The sequence below is a fragment of the Sceloporus undulatus genome, chromosome 3, assembly GCF_019175285.1.
Source record: "Sceloporus undulatus isolate JIND9_A2432 ecotype Alabama chromosome 3, SceUnd_v1.1, whole genome shotgun sequence".
Taxonomy (NCBI): Eukaryota; Metazoa; Chordata; class Lepidosauria; order Squamata; family Phrynosomatidae; genus Sceloporus; species Sceloporus undulatus.
In genome coordinates this window covers 213758166-213781028 of record NC_056524.1, presented here as the reverse complement: position 1 = coordinate 213781028, position 22863 = coordinate 213758166, and the positions used below count along the sequence as shown (strand labels likewise).

The 22863-nt window shown below is 44.0% G+C and overlaps 1 protein-coding gene across 3 annotated transcripts in view; it reads left to right on the top strand.

Annotated features, from left to right (window-relative positions):
* The window catches only part of CRTAC1 (cartilage acidic protein 1), a 52773-nt gene that overhangs the window by 6813 nt on the left and 23097 nt on the right, over positions 1-22863 (top strand). For all 3 annotated transcript variants that reach the window (XM_042459478.1, XM_042459480.1, XM_042459479.1), the window contains exons 2-11: positions 2110-2312; positions 12743-12939; positions 15972-16102; positions 16696-16852; positions 17993-18127; positions 19050-19195; positions 19665-19801; positions 20496-20578; positions 22286-22386; positions 22543-22711. In XM_042459478.1, the coding sequence (XP_042315412.1) occupies positions 2110-2312; positions 12743-12939; positions 15972-16102; positions 16696-16852; positions 17993-18127; positions 19050-19195; positions 19665-19801; positions 20496-20578; positions 22286-22386; positions 22543-22711 (1459 nt within the window). The remainder of the gene's footprint in view (positions 1-2109; positions 2313-12742; positions 12940-15971; positions 16103-16695; positions 16853-17992; positions 18128-19049; positions 19196-19664; positions 19802-20495; positions 20579-22285; positions 22387-22542; positions 22712-22863) is intronic.

Sequence of the window (22863 nt, the reverse complement as noted above, 5' to 3'; positions counted from 1 at the left end):
CAGTCTTTTAGACTAGGAGAACCTCTGTACAAAAGCTGGGATCTTTTATATATACTGTATATACTTGTGTGCAAGTTGACTGCATGTGTAAGTTGAGGGAAGGTTTGAGGGCCAAAATAATGGATTTTGATATGGTCCGTGGATAAGTCAAAGGTAAAACCCAGGGGCATGTAAAAAAATAAAAGGAAAAAACCACTTTCCTCTCTCTTTCTCCCTGTCAGGGCTTCTCTTGGCCACTAAACACCACTTTCCTGGTGCTGGAGAAGAAGGTTTTAACATCCGATAAGGGAATGATCTCTTTCACATGCACACACATCCTCCCTGCCTTGGCAGCTCTTTGAGGCAAGGAGAGTGGGGCATTGGGGTGGTACTTTTTTCAGAACTTTCCTGAGCAGTATTACTTACTGTACTGAGCCATAAATAAGTTGACCCAGGATTTTAGGGTCAATTTTTGGGCATAATATTTGACTCAAGTCAAGTATATGCAGTAGGTTCACAATCAAATGACTGTGTTACGGAGAGAAGAATGTGATCCTCTAGAAGACCAGATTGGGGACCAAAAGGGCTTGATTCAATCCTGGGATCTAAAGTTTCTCACTCATGTTGTAAAAGGTTTGTGTTAGGAGGTATTCAGTCCTGTCCAGTTAAGAATCTTACTGTAGGGAAGATCCCTTCACCTCCTTAGCTATTCTAAATTTCTGTCCATTGTGTCTGTGCATGATATAGTAGTATATTAACTTGCTACTGTTTTGCTTCTGGTCATGATTTCACTTCATAACCTCCACAGGAAAGATATAAATGCTAACTTCTTTAGGAATCACAAGACCTCAAACTGAACATAAGCAAGAGTGTGGTTGTTCTCTAATGTTCTTTTATAGTTGCTCTCCTTCCCTCCTCCCATAACAGAGGCAGAGTCACGTGCTTTCTGTTTGATGCAGCCAAGGGAGTAGAGATGGGTCATTCTGCTTGAAGGAATATGGGACCTCTTCTCTGTTCCTTTCAAAGTTCTGAGGAGTGAAGGGTAAATGTAAGGTCTAATTCTTCATCCTTTTGTTTGTCTTGTTCAGGCAGAATATGGAACTCAGGAGCAAGCCTGGTTTTGCATCCCAATGTGAATGCCATGAGACAGCTGAATTCACTTTAGGTCACAAAATCTAGACATTTTGCATCAGCTTTATTCCTGTTTCTTCTTTGCTTTTGGCAAATGTGTCAGACTTGCATTCAAGAGCTTTCTTCCAAGATCCAACAATCCGAGAGGATTCAGAAACACAAGCCCTGTGCACAGAGCTTGAGAAAGTTACTTTTTTCCAGCTACAAACTTCTAGAAACCTTCTGCTACTCATCATGCTGGGTGGGGATTTCTTGGTTGTCCAAAAAAAGTGACTTTCCTAAGTTATGCATCACATGGACAGAGGAAAAAAACATACACATATAACTCCAACAGTAGTTGATCAATAGGCAACTGGTAAACTGCACACACACGCACACACACACACACACACCCTCTGGGCCATCCTGTCCACAGCCATAACCTTAACAATAAGTCTTAGCAATAAGGCAGGCTACACCAAATCCTTGGTAGAAGCCGTTTCTAAAGAACATAACAGTAAAATGGCAAAATGGGCTGACAAAATCATAGGGCTGGAAGGAAATCAAGGACTATCTAGCCCAACCTTCTGTCATGCAGGAATACTCTGAAGCACACCTGAAAGATGACCATTTAACCCCTGTCCAATAAAAAGAATCCACCACCCAACAAGCCAGCTCATTCCATTGATGGGCAGTTTCTACTGTCAAGAAGTTCTTTTTTTAAAAAAAAATATTAATTTTAAAATTATGTCAGTAAGTTCTTAAGGTTTAGATTTAAATGAAAATCTGGAGAAATTCTGAAGTGTCAATACATCCTGGGCATCCTCTTTCATTTCTAGATGAGAAGGGTGTGTCCCACTCCCCAGGATTTGGTCACATATGTTGTCACTGTATGATCAGGAACTGATATGGGCACAAGTTCAGAAACAGGTCTCAGTATTTGTGCATAGTAATGGAATACAGACAGATGGGTGAGAGGAGCAGTGTGACTGACATGGCCATATGCCTCTCTGTTTATAGGTGCCAAGGATGCAGATTCTGCTGCTCTGGAGCTTGGTTCTGATTCGGCCTGGTGAAGGATCCCAGCGTAGCGAGCCCATGTTCACAGCAGTCACAGACCATATCCTTCCCCCGGACTATGACAGCAACCCAACCCAGCTCAATTATGGTGTCGCGGTTACTGATGTGGACCAGGATGGAGACTTCGAAATTGTTGTGGCTGGGTGGGTATCATGGACAATGTAAATTGGTGTGGGAATGGGGATGTTGCCAGTACAATGGGTGTCATATGCAGGGTGGGAAAGGGATTAGTTATGACAAGATGCTGGCCAGGTAAGTTTCTTTTATTTAGGGCTGGAGAGCTTTCAGTGGGAAGGGAAGTTAACAGATTTTCTCCTGGAGCCTTCCATAGAATCATAGAATTGGAAGAGACCACAAGGTCATCCAATCCAACCCCATGCCATGCAGGCACCCCTGCATGATGGCCATCCAGCTTCTGTTTAAAAATCTCCAAAGAAGGAGACTCCACCACAATTCAAGGCCACCTATTCCACTGCCAAATAGCTCTTACTGTCACAGAGTTCTTCCTAATGTTTAGGTAGAATTGCTTTTCCTATGGTTTTTATCTGTTGCTCCAGGTTCTATTCGCTGGAGCTGCAGAAAACAAACTTGCTCCATTTACAGTATAACAGCCTTTCAGATATTTAAACAGGGCTATCGTATCACCTCTTAACCTTCTGTTCTCCAGGCTAAACATATCTAGCTCCCTAAGCCACCCCTCATAGGGAATGGCTTCCAAACCTTTCATCATTTTAGTCACCCTCCTCTGGACACACTCCAGCTTGTCAACATTCTTCTTGAACTGTGGCACCCAGAACTGGACACAGTATTCCAGGTGAGGTTTGACTAGTGCAGAACAGAGTGGCACTATTACGTCCGTCAATGGATCAGGTGATGTCAGGGAATACGCCATGACACTCACATCTGAGGGAGGGTAGCACCCCTGATATAAACAGGTTCCTGGCAAAAATGGGTCAGACATGGACCAGATAGGGAATGTCTGCAGGCCTGATTAAGCCCACAGGCTAGGGAGGTAGTCAGTTCTTGCAGTAAGCATTACAGAGTGCTAATACAGAGTGAGGGTCTTTGTGGGAATGTTTCTGCATGTTCCATTGAGGAAAAGATCATAAGTCTTTCTAGACTATTGTACAAGCAAGTAAAGGTAGACAGGATGAGCATGTGCATGCATGTATATGTTACATAACATGTTGGCTCAGAATGCAGCCCTTGAAGTCATAGCAGTGTAAAGACTCAGATAGGTGGGTATGAGTGTGCATTTTCAATAAAACTTCCCTTCAGCAGCGGCTTCCTCAAAGCTTACAACTTAACTGTCTCTCCAAGTCGTTTGTCTGACAAACTGTTTTTGCCTGTAGCCCATTCCTCTTTCCCTCCACTTTGGCAATGTGGAGTCATGACCTAGTAAATAGGTACTGGAGGGACCTGTCCCTTTACACTTGGCCACCACTTGTATAGCTTGTCCTACCCATAAAACATCTCTGAATTGCACTGAGCTGGGAAGAGCATATATCCATTGGAGAACTTTTTATGTCTATCATTTCTGGGAAAGTTAGATCATATCATATCGTCAGCTGAGCTCATTTGCTCCAGAAATTTCATAGCATTTACCCCTGCTTCCTACTATCCTGGTTGTTCATTTGATTTGCTATGTCCTCAGTGCAGAGGAATAAACTTTCTGGTAAAAACTTTGGCTATTAGGCTCCCAGTCAGAGCCTGGAAAATATACTTTTCTACTACAATCTCTAGAACCTCCCAGCTGGAGTCATGGGAGTTGTAGTCCAAATATTCCTTTCTCTGAAATCTGCTTTCCACTGTGGGTGTTCCAGAATTTTCTGTTTCTTTCCTATTGAGCTATTAGGCACCTCCAAAACCATTTCACAGATGTTATGGCCATGCCACAGTATGCTACATTAATAGTGTCCACAGCAATTATATCTGGCTGTCCCTTGTGCCATCCTGTACCTTGTTCCAAATCACCTCAGTCTAGAATGCTTATCTGCCTACATAACCATAGATTTTAGATCTCTTTGTGCACCATGGATACATTCCAACAGCTAAAAGCATAATTTATTTTTCTAGTAATAAATGTAGCAGTGATTGCTTTGTAGTATAGTTGCCCAATTTCTTGTCCAAGCAGCAATATTTAGAGTGAAACCTATAAGTTTGCATTTAGAATAATTCTAGACTATCATTCTTTTTCAATGAAACTCAGTAGAATATGCAACAAAATGCACATTCCAGCTTATCCTTTGCCTCAGTTAGCAAAATGTTTTGGTCTAGCCCTGAGTCAATGGCATTATTAGGGGGGTGCAGGGGGGTCATACCGCGCCACAGGAGACCCCCTTGGGGGGGGGGGGGTGACACCACTGCTCCTGAAACACCTACCTTTAGCAGAAACAGGCTGTGACATTCATCTGCTTCCTTTTAAAATGCTTTGGGAGATGGTGGGAGTGGTGTGAAGCTCAGTGGGAGAAGAAAGGATAGGCCTCAGAATTTTTTTAAATTAAAATTTTTAAAAATTAATTTTTTTAAAAAAATTAAACATTTTGAAATTTTAATTTTTTTCAACTCCATTTTAAATTTTCTTTATAACCATCACATTTTAACCAAATAGTCACTATGCATATGTAAATACATTTAGGATGTGGATATGATATTGTAATTTGAAGGTGTAATTTTAATTTTGCTGGTTGTTTGAGTGTCAAGTCACAACTATTAGTACAGTCAGTGATATATGGGAATTACAATTTGTGAGTAACATTAGTGCAGAAAAGCATTAGTAATGATTCTACATGGTTTGAAATGGGAGGAGGGCAAGGGGGTGTGATACCATGAGTTCCTGCACCGAGTGACACCAACCCTAGTGACGCCACCGCCCTGAGTGGTGCTGTTTTGTCTATATAAGCATTGGCTTGTTTGTGTGCTTTCAAGTCATTTTCAACTTACGGCAATCATAAAGGTAAAGGTAAAGGTAAAGATATTCCCCATTGACAAAGTTGTCCAACAATTACTAAGCCAAAGAGCCAGTATTGTCAGAGATTACTGATCATGCGGCCAACATGATTGCACAGAATGCTGTTTACCTTCCCACCGAAGTGATACCTGTTCATGTATTTGTATTTGCATGCTTTTGAACTGCTAGGTTGGCAGAAATTGGGACTAGTGATGGGAGCTCACCTCATCATGTGGCACCCAGACCTTGAACTGCCAACCTGCCAATCTTGCAATCAACAGAGTCAGCGGCAATCATAAGGGAACCTTATTACAAGGGTTTGTTGGCAAGAATTGGTCAGAGGGGGTTTGCTTTTGCCTTTCTCTGAGGCTGAAAGAGTGTGATTTGCTCAAGGTCACCCAGTGGGTTTCCATGCCTGAGCACGGTTTCAAAGCCTGGTCTCCAACACTCTAATTACTATATCATGCTAGTTCCTTAAGCATCATCACTCAGACCCAAAACATCAGAAATAGAATGATTGATCTCACTCACCTTTATACCAAATGCCTCCCACCATGTGTGTTAATGCTAAATTGTCGCAGTGCATATCTAGACTGTCAGACATTGAGACATACTAAAACAGAGCAGGGTGTGTGTGTCATTTTTGTACTACAATGTCCAGAATCTCAAGTGCCCATGCTGACTAGGATTCTGAGAGTTGTTACCTAAAAATCACCATTACAGTGAGATCTAAAAGTCAGGGAAATATATGGTCCTCCAAATATTGAATTGAAATACAGATAATCCCTTATCATTGACAATGTTGGCTAGGTCTATTGGGAGTTGTGTGCCTTCAAGTCATTATTATGGCGACCCTAAGGCAAACCTCTCATAGGGTTTTCTTGGCAGGATTTGTTCAGAGGAGTTTTACCATTGTTGTCCCCTGAAGCTGAAAGCATGTGACTTGCCAGTCACCCAGTAGGTTTCATGGCCAAGCTGCAATCGGACTCTAATTTCTGGAATTGTAGCCCAACACTCAAACCTCTTTGCCACACTGGCTCTCCTGCAATTCCTAGAGTGCCACAACATTCCCCAGCCCTGACCTAAGAAAGAAAAATAGCAGGTTAAGATCTAAGGTGAGATCTGCATGATTTGACCCAGAGTTTGGGAAATGTTACCTTTTTTGACCCCAGAGCAAGTTTTCTAAGCTCTGATTTTATATTAAGAAAAAGAGCTTTGCTTGCTCTATTTTAGCAATCCAGCCAGGTCTATCACCTAGATACTACATTTGCTAGTTCCCTCCTGAATGCAGGAGCAACTGTTTCCTCTCCATGCTCTCTCACTGTGCTGACAGGCCTCAGTGTGCACCTTGACATTGTATTAATTGGCAGCAGAGTGAAGGAGGGCCCCATGATCTCATTATTGGCAATGTTTTTGGCTTGGAAAGAGTGCACAGGAGTGAGCAAGGCATTCAGCTGTGTACTTAACATTTGCCCAATCTGCCAGTTCTTCCAACAGTAAATTGGGGGGGGGGGGAGTGGAGTCAAAGCTCGGCAGCTGCCTCAACAGTCAACCATCCAACCCATCTCCAATCAGGTAGAAGCAGCACATTTTTGCCATCATGTGGGACGTACATGGTGCACAACATAGGATGTGCCCATGCAGGAAAAGGAAATTGCCATCCAGGAATTTGTGCACATAATAGTATCCTTGAGAGCTATGTCAAGATAACACAGGCAGACACACAGAGGTAACATTATGGGGGCCCCACATAGCCATAACCTTGGTTGTACCAAAGGATCTGCATAATCTGCAAGGCAAAAACTCAGCAGTCTATCTAAAGTGAAAGACATTGGCAAACTATTCCCTGGTCATTGTAATGTGATGTGATACTTTGCATATTTTCTGGACCAGCCATTCTTGTGCTGGTGTCCTCCAGATAATGTTGGATTCTAGCTCTCATCAGCCCCTGCTAGCACAGCCAGAGTGATGGCATTTGTAGTCTAAACAGCTGGAGGACACCAAGTAGGGGAGACTTTTTAGACTATTAAAGATCCTTGTGGAAAAGTATATGCAGGGCCTTCTGGAAGGAGTTACAAACCACAGTGCATTAATGAAATGAGACAGAAAGCCAGGCATCATCCCTCATGCAGAGCTATGAGGATCTGCTGCAACTATTGCTGTTTAGCACTAAAATGCAGTGGAACAAACTCCCTCGGAGTGTAGTGGAGTCTCCTTCTTTGGAGGCCTTTAAGCAGAGGCTGGATGGCCATCTGTCGGGGATGATTTGATTTGGATTTCCTGCAGGGCAGGAGGTTGGATTGGATGGCCCTTGCGGTCTCTTCCTACTTTATGATTCTATGAAAACAGGAGTGGGCAATCTGTAGCTCTCCAGATGTTTCTGGATTCCAACTCCCATCAAAACTTACAATTCATTTTGCTAGATGTTGTAATTTCTATCATTCCTGACAGCATCTGAAGGCTAGATTTTAGGCCTCACGAAAACATTTCTTCTGATGCTAATAGTTGCTACTTATCATAGATTATATGAACTGGAAGATTTTAAAGTAGCATCATCAAAATGAACAGCTGTCTGAGGATGATGAGTACTGCAGTACACAGATACGTAGCAGTTGTCAGATTTGAGAAGGATAAACTATGATGTAGCTCTTTTCTAACCAGCAGTAAGGACCCAGACATCCCTGGCAACCTCTCCCCCCACCTGAGATGACTGTTTAATGTTGTCCAGCGAAGGGATGTTTCTGTACCAACACTCAGCAAACTTGTTCATTCACCTGTGTTTGTGTTTCACCTGCATCCATCCATCCTTTTTTGTCCCATTATTACACTGACCTTTCTTAATGGACTTGCATTCCAGCCCCTGCATCTCCATCACTCTGTCCTAGACTGTCATCAATTTATCAGTGTTCTTATTACAGGAGAAACATTAATAACACACCAGTCCTTTGGCTATGGCTTGAGCAGTGCAAAATAGAGCAATTGGGTCTCTCTTCTTAGATATACTGCTTCTGCTAAGGCAGACTCAAAATAACATTTGTCTGCCTTTGCCACACTCCAACCCCACATTTAGTTTCAGATCCACTTTAACTGTTGCTCCCTACATTCCCATCAATTTTGCAACAGAGATTTCCTTAATATTTAGACTTCAAGGCCCAGAATCCTCTTGGTGACTTATGCTGGTGTAAGTAGGTCTTCTGCCAGTATAATCACCTTTTCAATATTATTCAAGTATATTCTGGTGCAAAACATTTTCCTTGGCTATGCAATAACAGCTGGAGGATGAAGGGTACACCCAAATGCCACCTGGCTGCCATTGTACAACCAGGAAAAAAGAACAGATTTTGTCCTCTGTCCACATAAGTACACAGGGGGAAATTTACATTTGGTCAGTGTCAAATAGGATTGTACCCATGGCCTCCTACAGACAAAGCCTGGAAAGGTCTTGCTGGATGGAAAGGGAGTGATTTTGCTGCAATACACATAACACACTTGCAGCTTCCTCAATGGATATCATATCAATAAACACCAGTATACCTCCCAAAAGAGTCAGGCTTTGGATCCTCTTGGCTTGACAATAAGGAATAGATGGGTCAGAGATGGAAAAGAAAATGTAGAACTTTTCATGGGAGACTGGTTGCAACCCCTCCAAGGAGGGAGGAAGGCTATGGCAGTGGGGAGGCCAAGCACTTTTTTGCCTCCCTTCCGTGCCAGGCCATAACTACAAACAGAGGCAGAACATTTCATAACTGCAGGACTGATGCTTGTATAACTTGTTTACCAGCGGCCAGGACATGACTCTTGCTGAGCCAGCTCAGGCAGAGAGTCCTAAGTTGGGATACAGTGCTATTAGCTTTAATATGAGAGTGGCACCTGAAAGCTTCCATAATTAGGGCCAGAGGGAGAACAGAACTTTTTTTAATCCCTTTGCTTATAGGTGTTCTGTGAAGAGAGGTCTTAAAATTCAGACACTTAACACTGAATAAGCAGCACTCTTAGGGCTCAGGGTCACCAGCTTCAGAGCTGGAGAGCACAGCTGTTGTTGTAAGAACTCCAGAGTAGTGTGAGACTGTATGCAGCAACCCAGCAGCAGTCCCGTCTCCTCCCAGTCCTCTGTTCCAACTTGCCTGGCAATTACAAATGAAGTGGAAGAATCCCTGTGTCTACACTACTTCACTGCTATGGGGCTGTTAAAGCTTTAGGTACAGCCTCTAGTTCCGAAACTGGGAAACTGAGCTGGGCAAAAAAAAAAAAAAGGGGGGGGGGCTGAGCTGGCAAAAGAACTCTCTCAGTCCTGAGAGCTACAGTTTTTCTGATCCTTAGAGACCACATGGGGACTATTCAAGCCAGACCAACTATCTGCAGACTGAGCTCCCCAAGTTCTGATGGAGCTGGAAACTGTTATTTTCGCTTAACACAACTCCCACATGTCTATGCTGGGAGTGTTAATATGTATGTATGTATGTAAATTTCACAAGCTCTGGTATGAGTATGTCATGAGAAGCTACCATGTAATAGTTGCAGAACAGAAAAATTTTGCGTTTTGGATATAGTTTTTAGAATCCCACAGCTAGTATAGCTACTCTGGGAGTTTTAATTGAAAAAAAGTACCATTTCCCAGCTCTGGGTCTGACTTTTACACAACAATATTGTCTGAATCTACTTTTTATCTGAGGATGGAGAAGGTATATAAATTGTTCAAAATTGAACAAAATCCATACTTTCAAAGGTGCATTGTATATTTTCTGATGCCAGTCTTTCCCATTTCAAGTCACAGAACTGCAAAATATCAGTACCCAGAACACCAGAAAAATGTGTCAGCACCTCTGATACTTCATAGGTTTGGGCCTTGAGTGATGCTATCATTCTTTTAACAGATTGGTTTCACAAATCCTTTTCATAGCTTAGCTTCTTTTTGGGCTTCCTTCCTAACTCCCCTTAGGTGCAGGAACACATGTTGGTTCCTGCTATATTCTCCAGGACTTCATAATATTGTCTTCAAGATTTAGCCAAGCTGTATAATTATTCTTAGCTGCTGAGACTCCTCTCCCTCCTTTCTTTCTCCTCTGCTATATTAATTTTCTCTCTAAACTGTGCATTTTCAGCCTTAGCGAACTCCATGCTAACCACATTAGAGTCACACATCATTAGCTGCCAGATGAAACCACTCGGGCATTTCTGCAACTTTGCATTGTGTAATGTTAGCATGGGTGGATGTCAAGAAGAATCCAGTTCTTGCCTTGGCTCAAACAATCAGCTTTCTGTTAGTTCCACAGTGCATCAGTGGAAAGATGCAGTTTGACCTTTTGTAAAATGGGAAGATGTTATGTAAAAGCATTGAGAAAACAGCACGGTGTAGTGGTAGCAGTCCAAGAGATCAGGGTTCAGATCTCTGCTCGTCTGTTGAAACTCACTGGGTGACCTTGGGCAAGTCAGTCTCTCAGATTTGGAGAAAAACAATGACAAATCCCCTTGAACAAATCTTGCCAAGGAAATCTTGCCCATGATAAGTTCACTGTAACTCAAAAATGACCTGAAGCCATGCAACAATGGTAGCCCAAACAACAGTGTGGTATAAAAGCAGTACCACATTCCCCCAAGATTCTAGACTATGGAATGGCAACTTGTAGTTCGCCAAATATTGTTGGACCACAACTACCATCAGAATTCACCATTGATTGTACTTGGTATGGCAGATTGGAATTGCAGTCCAACAAAATCTACAGGGTCACAAATGAATCAACATTGATATAGGCTTTTGCCATCTCTGTACTAGAGGTTCCTGCCAATGCTTCTAGCTGCCACAGGTACAAGCCAACCATATACCTCTCTCAGTGCAAGTGATCTCTTCTGATCCCTAAAACCAGCACCAAGATATTTCAACCTGAATTTTGTAGACATCAGATCTATGATAACAGATGTTCAGTGCTACAAACAAGCTTCACTCAGATTCTTACAAGCTAGCCTTTATTACCTGGGGAGTCCCAAGAGTGCCTCTCTTGATCTCAAAGTTCATCAAAATGAAGGAGGGAAATTAGAAAAGGAAGTCTGCTTCTGTAGAAGTGGAATGCTCTTCCCTCCCAACCCACCTTCAGATCCTTATCCCTTAACTAAGCAATGTATCTCACCCAATGAATCAAGTTTACTGAGCATAAGATGGATAGTGAAAGAAGATTTAGTACAAGTTGCACAATGAAACAAAATGAAAGCCTAAATTACTGCTAGTCAAAATGTACCAAATTACCTTTGGCTTGCTGATTGATGTGAAGATTTTTCTTCAGAGCCTGCAGCATTTGACACAGCTACACTGACAGAAAAATCCAGCTTGCCTTTGGGTTACCTTGATCTTCAATGACCACAGACTTGTCTACATGATCACCACACACCAAGGCGAGTTCTGGAGAACTTTCCACACAGGTGTCCCTTTTGAACTCACCCCAACCCGATAAATCACAGTACGCACAGCCACATAGCTGTGGCCACTCCATTTTATCCTCCTCCCCCATGCATGCAAATGTACATATTTCTGAACTCTCAGCCCCACACCAACATCACTACACACTTGTGCAAATAGTTGGATTTTCTGCTCAAAACCGGGATAAATCCCCCTTTTTTTTCCCTCTGAATTAAAGCCCTGAGGTGATGAAAAAGCCCAGATTCAACTCAGTTGTTCCATACATCATTGGGGTAGTTTACTGTGAGAACTTGGTGTAACTGTTTTGTTTAGCCCATAGGTGTGACCTTTGGTTTGGTCAAAAGACATTACACCTCCCATCTTCCATAATCAGAAACCTCAAAATCAGAGCCTCTGCCTTTTGGATTGATACATAAGGTGTCTGAGAGAGTCATGATAAGAACTTGTTAAAATTAACCTTTTAAAACTATAAAACTATAACTCCCAGAATGCCCAGTATAGTCCAAAAAGGGAACTTCTCCAAGTTCCAGGTATGATTAATCTGTTTCTCTACAACTAGTGCTGGATTTCATGATGTAGTTACCCTGATATGGGAACCACGCTTCATTACTGAAATCAGTCATACATTATTTTATTTTGGCATGCCTTTTCTCATTCTATCTCTGCCTGGCTAGAAACATCTATGATAACATTTTATTTATTTAATTTCAGTTTATTTATATGCTGTCTTTCTCCTGGAGTGGGACACAAGGCGGCTCACGAAAAATATTGTTTCCCAGCTGGATTACGTATATACTTTTAGCAGAATATGGTAAAGGAAGATTTGAGTTTTCACTAGTTATAAAGGTCACTGGAAGACTTTGGGTTGTTTCTCTTTCTCTTGTGAGGATAAAATGGATTAACCCCCTTGTATGGTGCCCTCAGTTTTTAGGGTGAAAAAGCAGAATCCATTTGTCATACGTGTATGAATTCTTAAGGTCATCACTATTTGGTTTCAGGCACTGCCCTTGTGATGCTCTTCTCCAGGAATTGTTTCTGTGGGGTGTGTGTGTTTTTTGTTTTTTGTTGTTGTTGTTTTTTTGCAATCTCATCCAGAACCTGCACAAGTAGGAACTGAAAGTCCCACTTTGGGGGGAAAGACCTAATGGTAAAGGACTGATGCCCCAGGCCACTTTCCATCTCACCTTTCTGTATCTTTTTTGTTCCTTCAGGTACAATGGTCCCAATCTGGTGCTGAAGTATGACAAAGCACGGGGGCGGCTGGTGAATCTTGCAGTGAATGAACATAGCTCCCCATATTACGCACTGCGGGATCGCCAAGGCAATGCAATTGGTGTCACAGCCTGTGACATTGATGGAGATGGACGGGAGGAGATCTACTTCCTCAATACCAACAATGCCTTTTCTGGTGCGTGTCACAGCCACCCATTCCTGACATTCCACTGGGAACCAGTTTAAGGCATCAGATGTTTCCCATGCCAGTCTAGGAATTTCCTCCTCCTCATCACCCCTTCTCTAAAATATATCCATCTTTCATATTCAACCCATCAAGTTTTCCTATTTCCCAAAGATTACCTTGCTATAGCTATCTATCATGGCCAATCCCTATCACCTATACTCCACATCCATGTTGCAACACCCATTAAATAAGGGATAGTGAACTAGCATCCCTCCAGATATTAATGAACTCCTATGCCAGTAATCCCTCACCACTGGGTAGGCTGGGATATGTAGTTAGTCTTGGGAGGGCCTGTGGTGTGCCAGCTCTGCTTTAAACCCCCTGGTGGCAAATCATCAGCTCACATTTATTCACTGATGCCAACCAAAGAATGTTGCTTTGGTTTCGCTAGGATAGACTAACATGGCTGTCCCTTTGAAAACTACCCTGTCACAACCATTGGTTTAACTCCAGGCAGTTTCCCGCATTTATTTATGGCACCAAGAACAAATTACAAAAGCCATGATTGTGATCTATAGAGATAGATGGAGTGGCACAGGGAGGACCTGGGTATCTGCCTCACTAGCTCTCTTTTCTCTTTTGATATGCCAGCAGTGCAAGCTCTCTGGATGCACATAGTTTGCTTTGGGGCATCTTCACTTACTAGCCGGGAGCCACTGATTCCAGTTCCCTGACCTTCACTGGCCACCAGGGTGGGATGTATCAAGGCTGGAGTTAATTTCCCAGTTGAGTGGTTTTGTCGATTCTCTGGCAGCAGCGGGATGTGGGGAGGGAGGAGGTTGGTTGCTGACTCAGTGCTTTGCCACATCTCTGGTTGCCAGCAGGGACTGCAGTATAGGGATCTCTGGAAGAAGTGCCTCTCTGAGCAAGGAGGCATTCTTTGAGGCACATAGGCTAAGACAAACACAGGGGAAGGTCATGAACCTCTGCCCCATCTGTCTTCCCACCCATTTCTACAACCTTTTCCCTTTCAAAGGGTGATGCTCTAATTCTTAGGTTGACACCAGAAGACCCCATGTGCTGTTACAATAGCAAAGTATGCATCAGTAACCCCAAGGTATATGCTTCCAGCCTTGTTCCAAAGTTTAGCCCCCTTCCTTGGGGTTATATAGGAACATACCTTCTAATTGTGCTAATTTAACAGGGACAGTCCTGATTAATCTTCAATCATTCCACTTTTTCATCAGCTTTTAAATATCCCAGTTTTTCTCTCCTATTCCACTTTCCCTCTTTGTTCTCTGCTTACTTCCATTGGTGATAGCTGAATCCAAAATGCAAAAGTAGTTTGCATCAATTAAGTTCGGCGGGGGGTGTGTGTAAAATCTTGCCCTTCCCAGTAGATGCAGACAAAAGCAAATTGTTGTAGCCTCTTTTAGATTGTGTGTTCTTCCTCATTAATACTTTTTGTCACATTGACCACATTCTGAAATTTCTCAACCCCATGTGTCCCAATTTTCATCAGTGAAATGTTGGAGGGTATATATAGTTGAATTCAAGTTAACAGCCTTTCTGCTTGTGGGGTACCACATGTACATGTAAGAATGCTTGGGAAAACTTAATCAGGTTTGGCCATCATCATATAATTTTCACTTGCCTTCTGAGTTCCATGATAGATATTACAGCAGCGTCTTGATTCTTGTGAACTGGGATCAGAACTTAAGAAAATTACTTTTGCTTGTCAAGACTATGACTTTTAAAATTCCACTGACCAGACCTAAAAGCCTTTGCTCTTAACCAGGGTTGGGAATTGTAGGGCCCTTTACATATTGTCTGACACTGAGGCAATCTGGTTAGAAAGGGGCACTGCTCCCACCCACATGCATTCAGAGTTGGGCTAGGTCCCTCACATGCATCATCAACCTACTCTTGGCTCCACTTATCCATCTTCTTGATACACCTAATTACTGCCTTGCAGATGCCAAAAACTTCTGTACCCTAAATCAGCCACTCACATGGGTGTTGGGGCCAGGCCAGAGCCTGCCATTGATTTTCCTTTTTCCCTTTATGATGTACATGGCTCCAAGCTGCTCTGGCACAGTTTACCTTAATGAGTTTATTCTTTTGAGCCTCCCTTACCAACCCTTAAGCTTTGCTGGGTTGCTGCATTCATTGTAGTGCAGTCCTGACAACCGCTCTGCAGTACCTGCTGATAATTAGGCATGTGCTAAGGTTATCACAGAGAGAGGTGTAGTGGTTTGAACACTCTGGAAACAGCTCTGGAAACCAGGGTTTGAATTGTTGCTTGGCCATGGAAACCCCTTCGGTGACCTTGGGTATGTCATACTCTCTCAGCCTCTGAGAAAGGCAAAGGAAACCCCATCTGAATAAATCTTGCTAAGTAAACCCTGCCTTAGGGTTGTCATAAGTTGAAATTACTTGAAGACCCTCAACATCAACAAAAGATATCAGAGTGAGAGAAATCCAAAAGCTGATGAACCAAAATGAGTGTCTTATCAGCAGAATGGATGGGATCCAGATGAGATAGCAACAAGACTGTAGTCTGAATCAGGGGTTCAGTAAATGCACATCTGCACCCACATGTAAACATATACTTATGCATAGGCAGCACTTTCTGCACTACTCGACATGATGGCACTTTAACTGCCATGGTTCCATCATAAGAAATCCTGGGAAATGTTGGAGGGTATATATAGTTTGTGAGTAACTTAGAATTCTGTTCTAGGGAACTCTAGTTCACTGCCCTAAACTATAGCACCTGAGTGCTCTAGAAACCCTCACTAACACTCAGAGAATGTTCCATCTGCAAAATGCCATGTCTCCATTTATGTATCCATTCACCTCCATTCTTTGGAGCCTTAGTGAGGATTCATTGCCCCAAGACACAGTTAGTGTTCTATAAAAGTCGTTATAGTTGTTCAAAAGTCCAGACTGGTTTCCTGTCTTTATAAGGAGAAAGCAGCTATATCTAACACATGACTGAGATACTGCAAAATGCCTGATGCCATATCTCTCTTCCCCAGGTATAGCCACCTATACAGATAAATTGTTCAAGTTTCGCAATGGGCACTGGGAGGACATCTTGAGTGATGAGGTGAATCGAGGTGTGGCAAGCCGTTTTGCTGGGCGCTCAGTAGCATGTGTGGATAGGACGGTGAGTATATGGACAGGGTGGGATGGGACCACTGGGACTATAATTTCAGGACTGTGAAATTTAGGAAAGTGGCTGTTTGAGAACCGAAGAGCCTGTACAAAGAGAGAAAATGGTTTTGGAGAGCCCTTGCTGTCCAGTCTCTACAGTGGACAGTCTCTGCCCCCTCCCTCCCAGCTGTCAGGACTCCCATCAGGGGCTGCAATGCCAGGCGGGTGCCGTGCTGCTGATAAACACCACCTGTCTGGGTGATTTATGCCCCTGTCACCTGCGCTTTCTTCTCCCTCTACCTTGCGTGGTTTGTTTTCTAATGATTATTGCTAAATCAGGGTGCCATGGGAGAACAATGGGGGCAGGGTGGTGGTTGGCAGAGAAGTGAGGGGGATGCAGGGGGCATGAAGAGCAGGAATTTTTCTATGAGAAGCCTACAGCCAAGGTAAAACAAGACTGGACTTGGTGAGCTTTTCTGCTTGCGCTCAGTCATCTGGCACAGAGATTTCCTTTAAATGGGGCCAGTATCTGAATGTTGAGGGGTAAAGTTACCTCCATGGAAACTCAGGACTTTCACTTGCTACCATCTCTTTTCTTTCTTACAGGGCTCTGGCCGCTATGCCATCTACATAGCTAACTATGCCAATGGGAGAGTTGGCCCTCATGCCCTCATTGAGATGGATATAGCTGCCAGTGATCCAGAGCGTGGTATTGTGGCCCTGAATGATGTAGCTGCAGAGGCTGGAGTCAACAAATTCACAGGTGTGATAGCAGATAGTTGGTATTCTGAAAGTTGATCAAAGGAGGGGATATGAAATAGGTTTTTCCCAAATACTTGTATCATGAAATTGCTATTGGAGCTATCTCCAACACTGGGGGCCCTCTTCATGGGCCTCTTCTTTTATGGCTGCTCCCCTAGAGTTTTGGTAGGAGAGCTGTCTTATAAAACAGGGGACCAGCAAGCTACACACACACACACACAAAGTGACAGAAACTGTGGTAGAGCTTCTTTGGGTAATATACTCCCTTTAGCCGCCTGCGCGCGCACACACACACACACAATAGACGCAATATCTCATCTGCTCTGTGGGACATCCTCGAAAACATTGTGGGAAAATCAAAATGGCAGCTAACAAAAAACATGGTACTCTTGGCTGGTTTTTGGTATTTTGCATGGATGAATTCCCATGTTCATTGAAGCAATGATGCAATATCTTGGACTAATGTAAGGTCTAGGGAAAATGCAGCCTATAGACCACTAGTAGTCCTTGGTGCTATATTGCGCCCACCCCACCCCACCCCCCAAAAAAAACCAGATCCAGTTTTTAGATTATTTCTAATGGGTTGTCAGTGCAGACAGCCAAAAACAGCTCAAACCCAACCCAAAAAAATGTTGTGGTTTTGCCCCAGAACATCTCCCTTTAAACTCTTCTCCCAATTCTCCCACCCCCAAAAAAGTCAAATAATAAAAGAAGTGACATCATGTTACTTTTGGTTAAGTTGGATGCAGCATGCAAGGGGTTGAATAGACCTGGAGGGATGGTTTGCCTCACACAAAATTCTGGCTAGTCTAGACAACACTGAATGGCCTTAGCCCTGTTCCCAATCTGCATGGCACTGCTTTGCCAATAATTAGTTCTGTAGTAACTGAGATAAACTGATTACTGTTGATGAAGAGTAAACATCTCTGTCACAATAAAATTCAGTATCATTCTGGCTCACTAAATTTGAAGAGAGATGGGAAGGCATGGGATGGTAAACCAATTGGTAGGCATGTTTTTGGCTTGAAACAACTATTCTCCATTCCACTCCTCATCATGTCATAGCGCAGCTATTCTCCCTCCCACCCCCATATTCCTATGAGAGCAGCATGTCCAGAACTTTCACTTTCCTCTTTCTCAGGGGGCCGGGGTGTGGCTGTTGGGCCTATTCTTAATGAAGCTGCCTCTGACATCTTTTGTGACAATGAGAATGGAGCCAACTTCCTTTTCCAGAACCAGGGTGATGGTACCTTCATAGATGTAGCACCCAGCACTGGTGAGTATCTGGTCAGGGTGGGGGCTTGGATGTTAAGCAGACAAATGGCTATGTTCGTTGCTGTTGTTGTGTATATTCAAGTCATTAACTACTTATGGCAACCCTAAGGAGAACCTATCCTGGGGTTATCTTGACAGTTTCTCTTGGGAGAAATGTGGGATATAAATCCTTGAAATAAATAAATACTTCAGAGAGGGTTTGCCATTGCCATCCTCTGAGGTTGACAGAGTGTGACTTGGCCAAGGTCACCTAGTAGGTTTACATTACTGAGCCAGGATTCGAAGCCTGGTCTGCAGTGTCATAGTCCAATGCTCAAACCACTACACTATACTGGCTCAAATGGCTATGTAGTAGTCATTAATCTGAACGGGGTTCTGAAGTCTTCCATTTCACTTTTTACCTGTTGCTGGTGTGTGTGTGTGTGTGTGAGAGAGAGAGAGAGAGAGAGAGAGAGAGAAAGAAAGAGATGAGTGCCTGCAGCTCAGCCAGTGGTAATTTAGCGTCTGGCTGATCATTGGAGTTTAACGAGGTGTCAGGGTGGCATCCATCACTGTGGTGCTGCTGATGACACCTGTTCTCTTTAGAAACACTCCTTCCTTGTCTTCAAGAGAATAAGAAAAGAGTGGCTGGGGGAGGGAAAGGGAAAAATTAGTGAGTGTGGTTTGCCAGGTTCAACAGACCCTACTTTGTGAGTAGTTACCCCACCATACCCTACAGCCTGTTGCTCTCACTGTCCCTGCTCTCCTGTGGCAGATGGAACTTGAGCTATTATATAGCTCTCTTTGTCTCCTCTATGTAAATGTGTGGCGCCCAGTTCTTTCCCTGAGCCCCATATATTCAGAAGGGGGAGCTCAATAAAGTTTGGAGAGCTTGCTTGCCTTTTGACACATAGCTCCACTGACTCTTTTGCCATCATCTATAGGCTTGGATGATTCCTACCAGCATGGTCGTGGTGTTGCATTGGCTGACTTCAACCGTGATGGCAAAGTTGACCTAATCTATGGCAACTGGAATGGACCACACCGGCTCTATCTGCAGATGAGTGCAGGTGGGCGCGTCCGCTTCCGGGTAAGTGCCTCTTGCAGGAGGAAGAACCCAAGATGGCATACAGCAAGGATATGCTGGGCTGTGAGCAAGGATATTGGGTGGGCAGGGAAGGATCCAATAACTGAGGAGTCTGAGAAAGAGGGGAATACATCAATTACATCCAGTCACCAAGAAGCAGATGTCTCTGCCTCCAGTTGGGTTGCCAGATGTTTCTTGTTTTAAAGGTTTGCCTCGTATTTCAGACCCGTAGCAATGTAGATCTGGCACCTTCGTTTCCTTCCTAGTCATTGCAAGAGCAGCAATCCCTGCAAAAGACTATAGTATCTGGACTATTCCCCCCCACCCCGACAGTAGAGTTATCACGCTGCTCAGCTCAGCCCAGCCACAGCTCCTTCTGTTCTGCCACCAAATAGCATCCTTAGACGTGAGCTTCCTCTTGGCCCTGCTCTAGCCCAATCCCTGCCCCACTAATCCCCGTCCTATCCCCCAGGACATTGCCACGCCCAAACTGTCCATGCCATCACCTGTCCGCACCGTCATCGCTGCTGACTTTGACAATGACCAGGAGTTGGAGGTCTTCTTCAACAACATCGCCTATCGTGGCTCGTCCGCCAACCGCCTCTTCCGGTGGGTGAGAGCCACATGGCCGCCAGAGACTGGGGCAGTGGGCTCCCCATCTTACTAGGCTTTGGGCACTGCAGGAAGGGCTTCCCCACACCAGAGTCTGGGTCACATCCCTAATGTCTTTAGAAGGACCTGCATGCTGCCTGGGAGTATGGGGAGGAGGGAGGGCCAGATTCTTGATCCAGAAGAGAGTGACATTTAGTCCCCTGTGCCACAACAATACACTGGAGAAAAGTGACTCCACTAAAATTTCATAAAATGGGGAGGGTGTGTCTTCTTCCGTTCTGTTTCCCTGCCTCTCACCTGCTGGCCAGCCGACAAAACTCTGGCTGCAGCCCTTTCTACATCACTACTCATACAGGCAGTCTGTTCTGCCTAGACTACATCCCTGGAGATTCCAGCTTTCACTAATTAGCACTTATGCACGGTTCCCATTAATTGTAGGCAATCAATGGCTCGTTAAACAGAGCCGCTTACATTTCTCAGGCTAATAAAGTGATAGCAGCATGTGGCAACTCCAGGGAGTCCATGCAGAGACCTGTCAGTCTACGTGTGAGTAGGGCCCCTTCTAGAGAGAGGAGCATTGGCAAGAAGGGGCTTAGTGTGTGGATATCAACAGTAGGTTCACTCCACTGAGGGTACTTGTATGAAAGAGGAGAGTGTCCACTCTTCCTGCTACCATCTCTTTCTGATGCAGGGTCACCCGCCGGGAACATGCTGACCCAGCCATTGAGGAATTGAACCCTGGTGATGCTGTAGAACCGGAAGGGCGTGGGACAGGTGAGTGTCTACCGTGGAACATGATGGTGTGGCTACACTGACCAAGATGTGGAGAGATGTAAATGAGATGACTGTAACTGGTGGAGTGTGTTGAGGCTGAACTTGTGGTAAAATTCAACCAGAGCTTTGGCCTTGAACTTCCAGAATGTCCAGGCTGAATGTGTGGCCATGCAGGCTGGAGTAATTCTTGCATTTGTATTTTTTTTTTGGGGGGGGGGTCAAGCTCTGAATCAAATTCTCTGCTGGTGACCCTTTTCCTGGACTCCTACTGCGCAGAATGAAAAGATATTGTGCAGCTATTACTTTTTTTCTTAATGGATTTTCTTTGGTAAGAAAAAAAAGGGAAGAAGCAGCAAAAGGAAAACCCTGGGGGGCTGCAAGTGAAAGATTAAAAACATTTAGAAATCCTTGTAAGCCACCACAGATTAGGCTTTATGGTTGCACATTTTTTGGGAGGTAGAGACTTCTTTTCACTCTGCTGTGCAGAACTCCAGACATCTGCCCCAAAGTCATGTTCTGATGGCACCACTGCTGTTGGCATTATTCATAATCTATAGGAAGTCTGAATACTGGCCCTAAAATTCAGAACCTCCTTATGTCCCAAGGAGTCCACAGTAGTGCCTGTGCAGCAGAAACTTGAAAAAAACACAGGGAAGGGGTCACAGATCTTGCAGCCTGGACTCCTGGGTTCACCAGACCTTTCTAATTCATTTCAGGTAGAACATTCACTTAGCCAAAGCCACACATTTTGCTTATCACACAGGAGGCTTACCGTGGATAAAACATTGGTAAAACATTTGAGAAGTGTGAAGATGTGATAGTTGGTCATGCTTCTGAAGCATCATTGAAGTGTCCCCTCTCCTCTCCCGTCCTCAAAGCATTCACGGAGCAGCCATTTCTTCGATAACGAGAACTTCCATTATGAAGAAATGGCTGCTCCGTGAATGCTTTGCTGATGGGGGAGGAGAAGGGATGCTTCAATCACACTTCAGAAGTGCAACCAGTTATCACACCTTCATGCTTCTGGAGATTTTATTGGCATTTTAACCATGGTAAACTTGGGTGTGATAATCTCCATATCTCTTGCTTGCTTGGTTGCTTGTATGGTCATGTATATTTACATCCTGCTTTTCCTGCAGTGAACTCAAGGTAGCATATATGGCTCTCCTCCTTTAATTTACCTTCCCAACAACTTTATGAGGTAGTTTAAGCTGAGAGACAGTGACTAGTCTAAGGTCACTAAGCGAGTTTTAGGTGGAGATTTGAGCTCAGATCTCCCAGCCTGACACTAAAGCACTATCAAGGAAATCCTTTATCACCGACAGCACCGTTATCTCCTTTCTGCTGAAGAATTCAGAATGTTGATCAAGAATTCAGCATTTGGGCTGAACTATCAAAGAAAGGCAGTCTTTGTGTGTGATTGCCATCCACAGCCCAGATGGTGAACTCTTGATTGACATGCTGAATTCTTCAGCAGATGGGTTAAAATTGCTGTCAGTGACAAAGGATTGAGTAACAGGAAGAGGAAGAGCCTCTTGAGCAAACAGGCACATGGATGGACAGTGTCTCTGCAGGCAAGTCAGGACTAATTTGGGAATAACCAGGGGGCAGAGTTGAAAAATGTTTATATTCCTTGACCATCTGTGATTGCAGAGGAGGAGGAGGTGCTGAAATAAACCTCTGATTAACAAAATAGTGTCGTTTCAGGAGGGACTGTGGTGGATTTTGATGGTGATGGCAGGCTGGACCTGATCTTGTCACATGGCGAGTCCATGGCACAGCCACTCTCCGTCTTCAAAGTCAATGAGGTGAGGTTGGAGATATGTTCTTCATAATGTATTTAGAGTTTGATGGCCCTTCCACCTATCAGCAAGTATGATCCCATCAAACTCTCATCAGTTTCATGCCCACCTTGTTTGTTTGTTTGTTTGTTTGTTTGTTTGTCTGTCTGCCCATCTCAACAGGGTGCTGACAACAACTGGCTGCGGGTGATCCCACGCACACGCTTTGGGGCATTTGCTCGTGGTGCTAAAGTAGTGCTCTTCACACGGCAGAGTGGTGCCCATCTCCGCATCATTGATGGAGGATCTGGGTATTTGTGTGAGATGGAGCCTGTTGCCCATTTTGGCCTAGGTGAGTGAGTGAGGATTAGGAGCAAGAGCAAGAGGCACAGGAGGAAACATGTCCTGTCCATCCTCTAAACTGTCATAACTACATGGTTTCTCTCACCCTGCCCAATGAATAAGTTGGAAGTTTTACTCTTTTGGGGACTACAATTTGTAGGT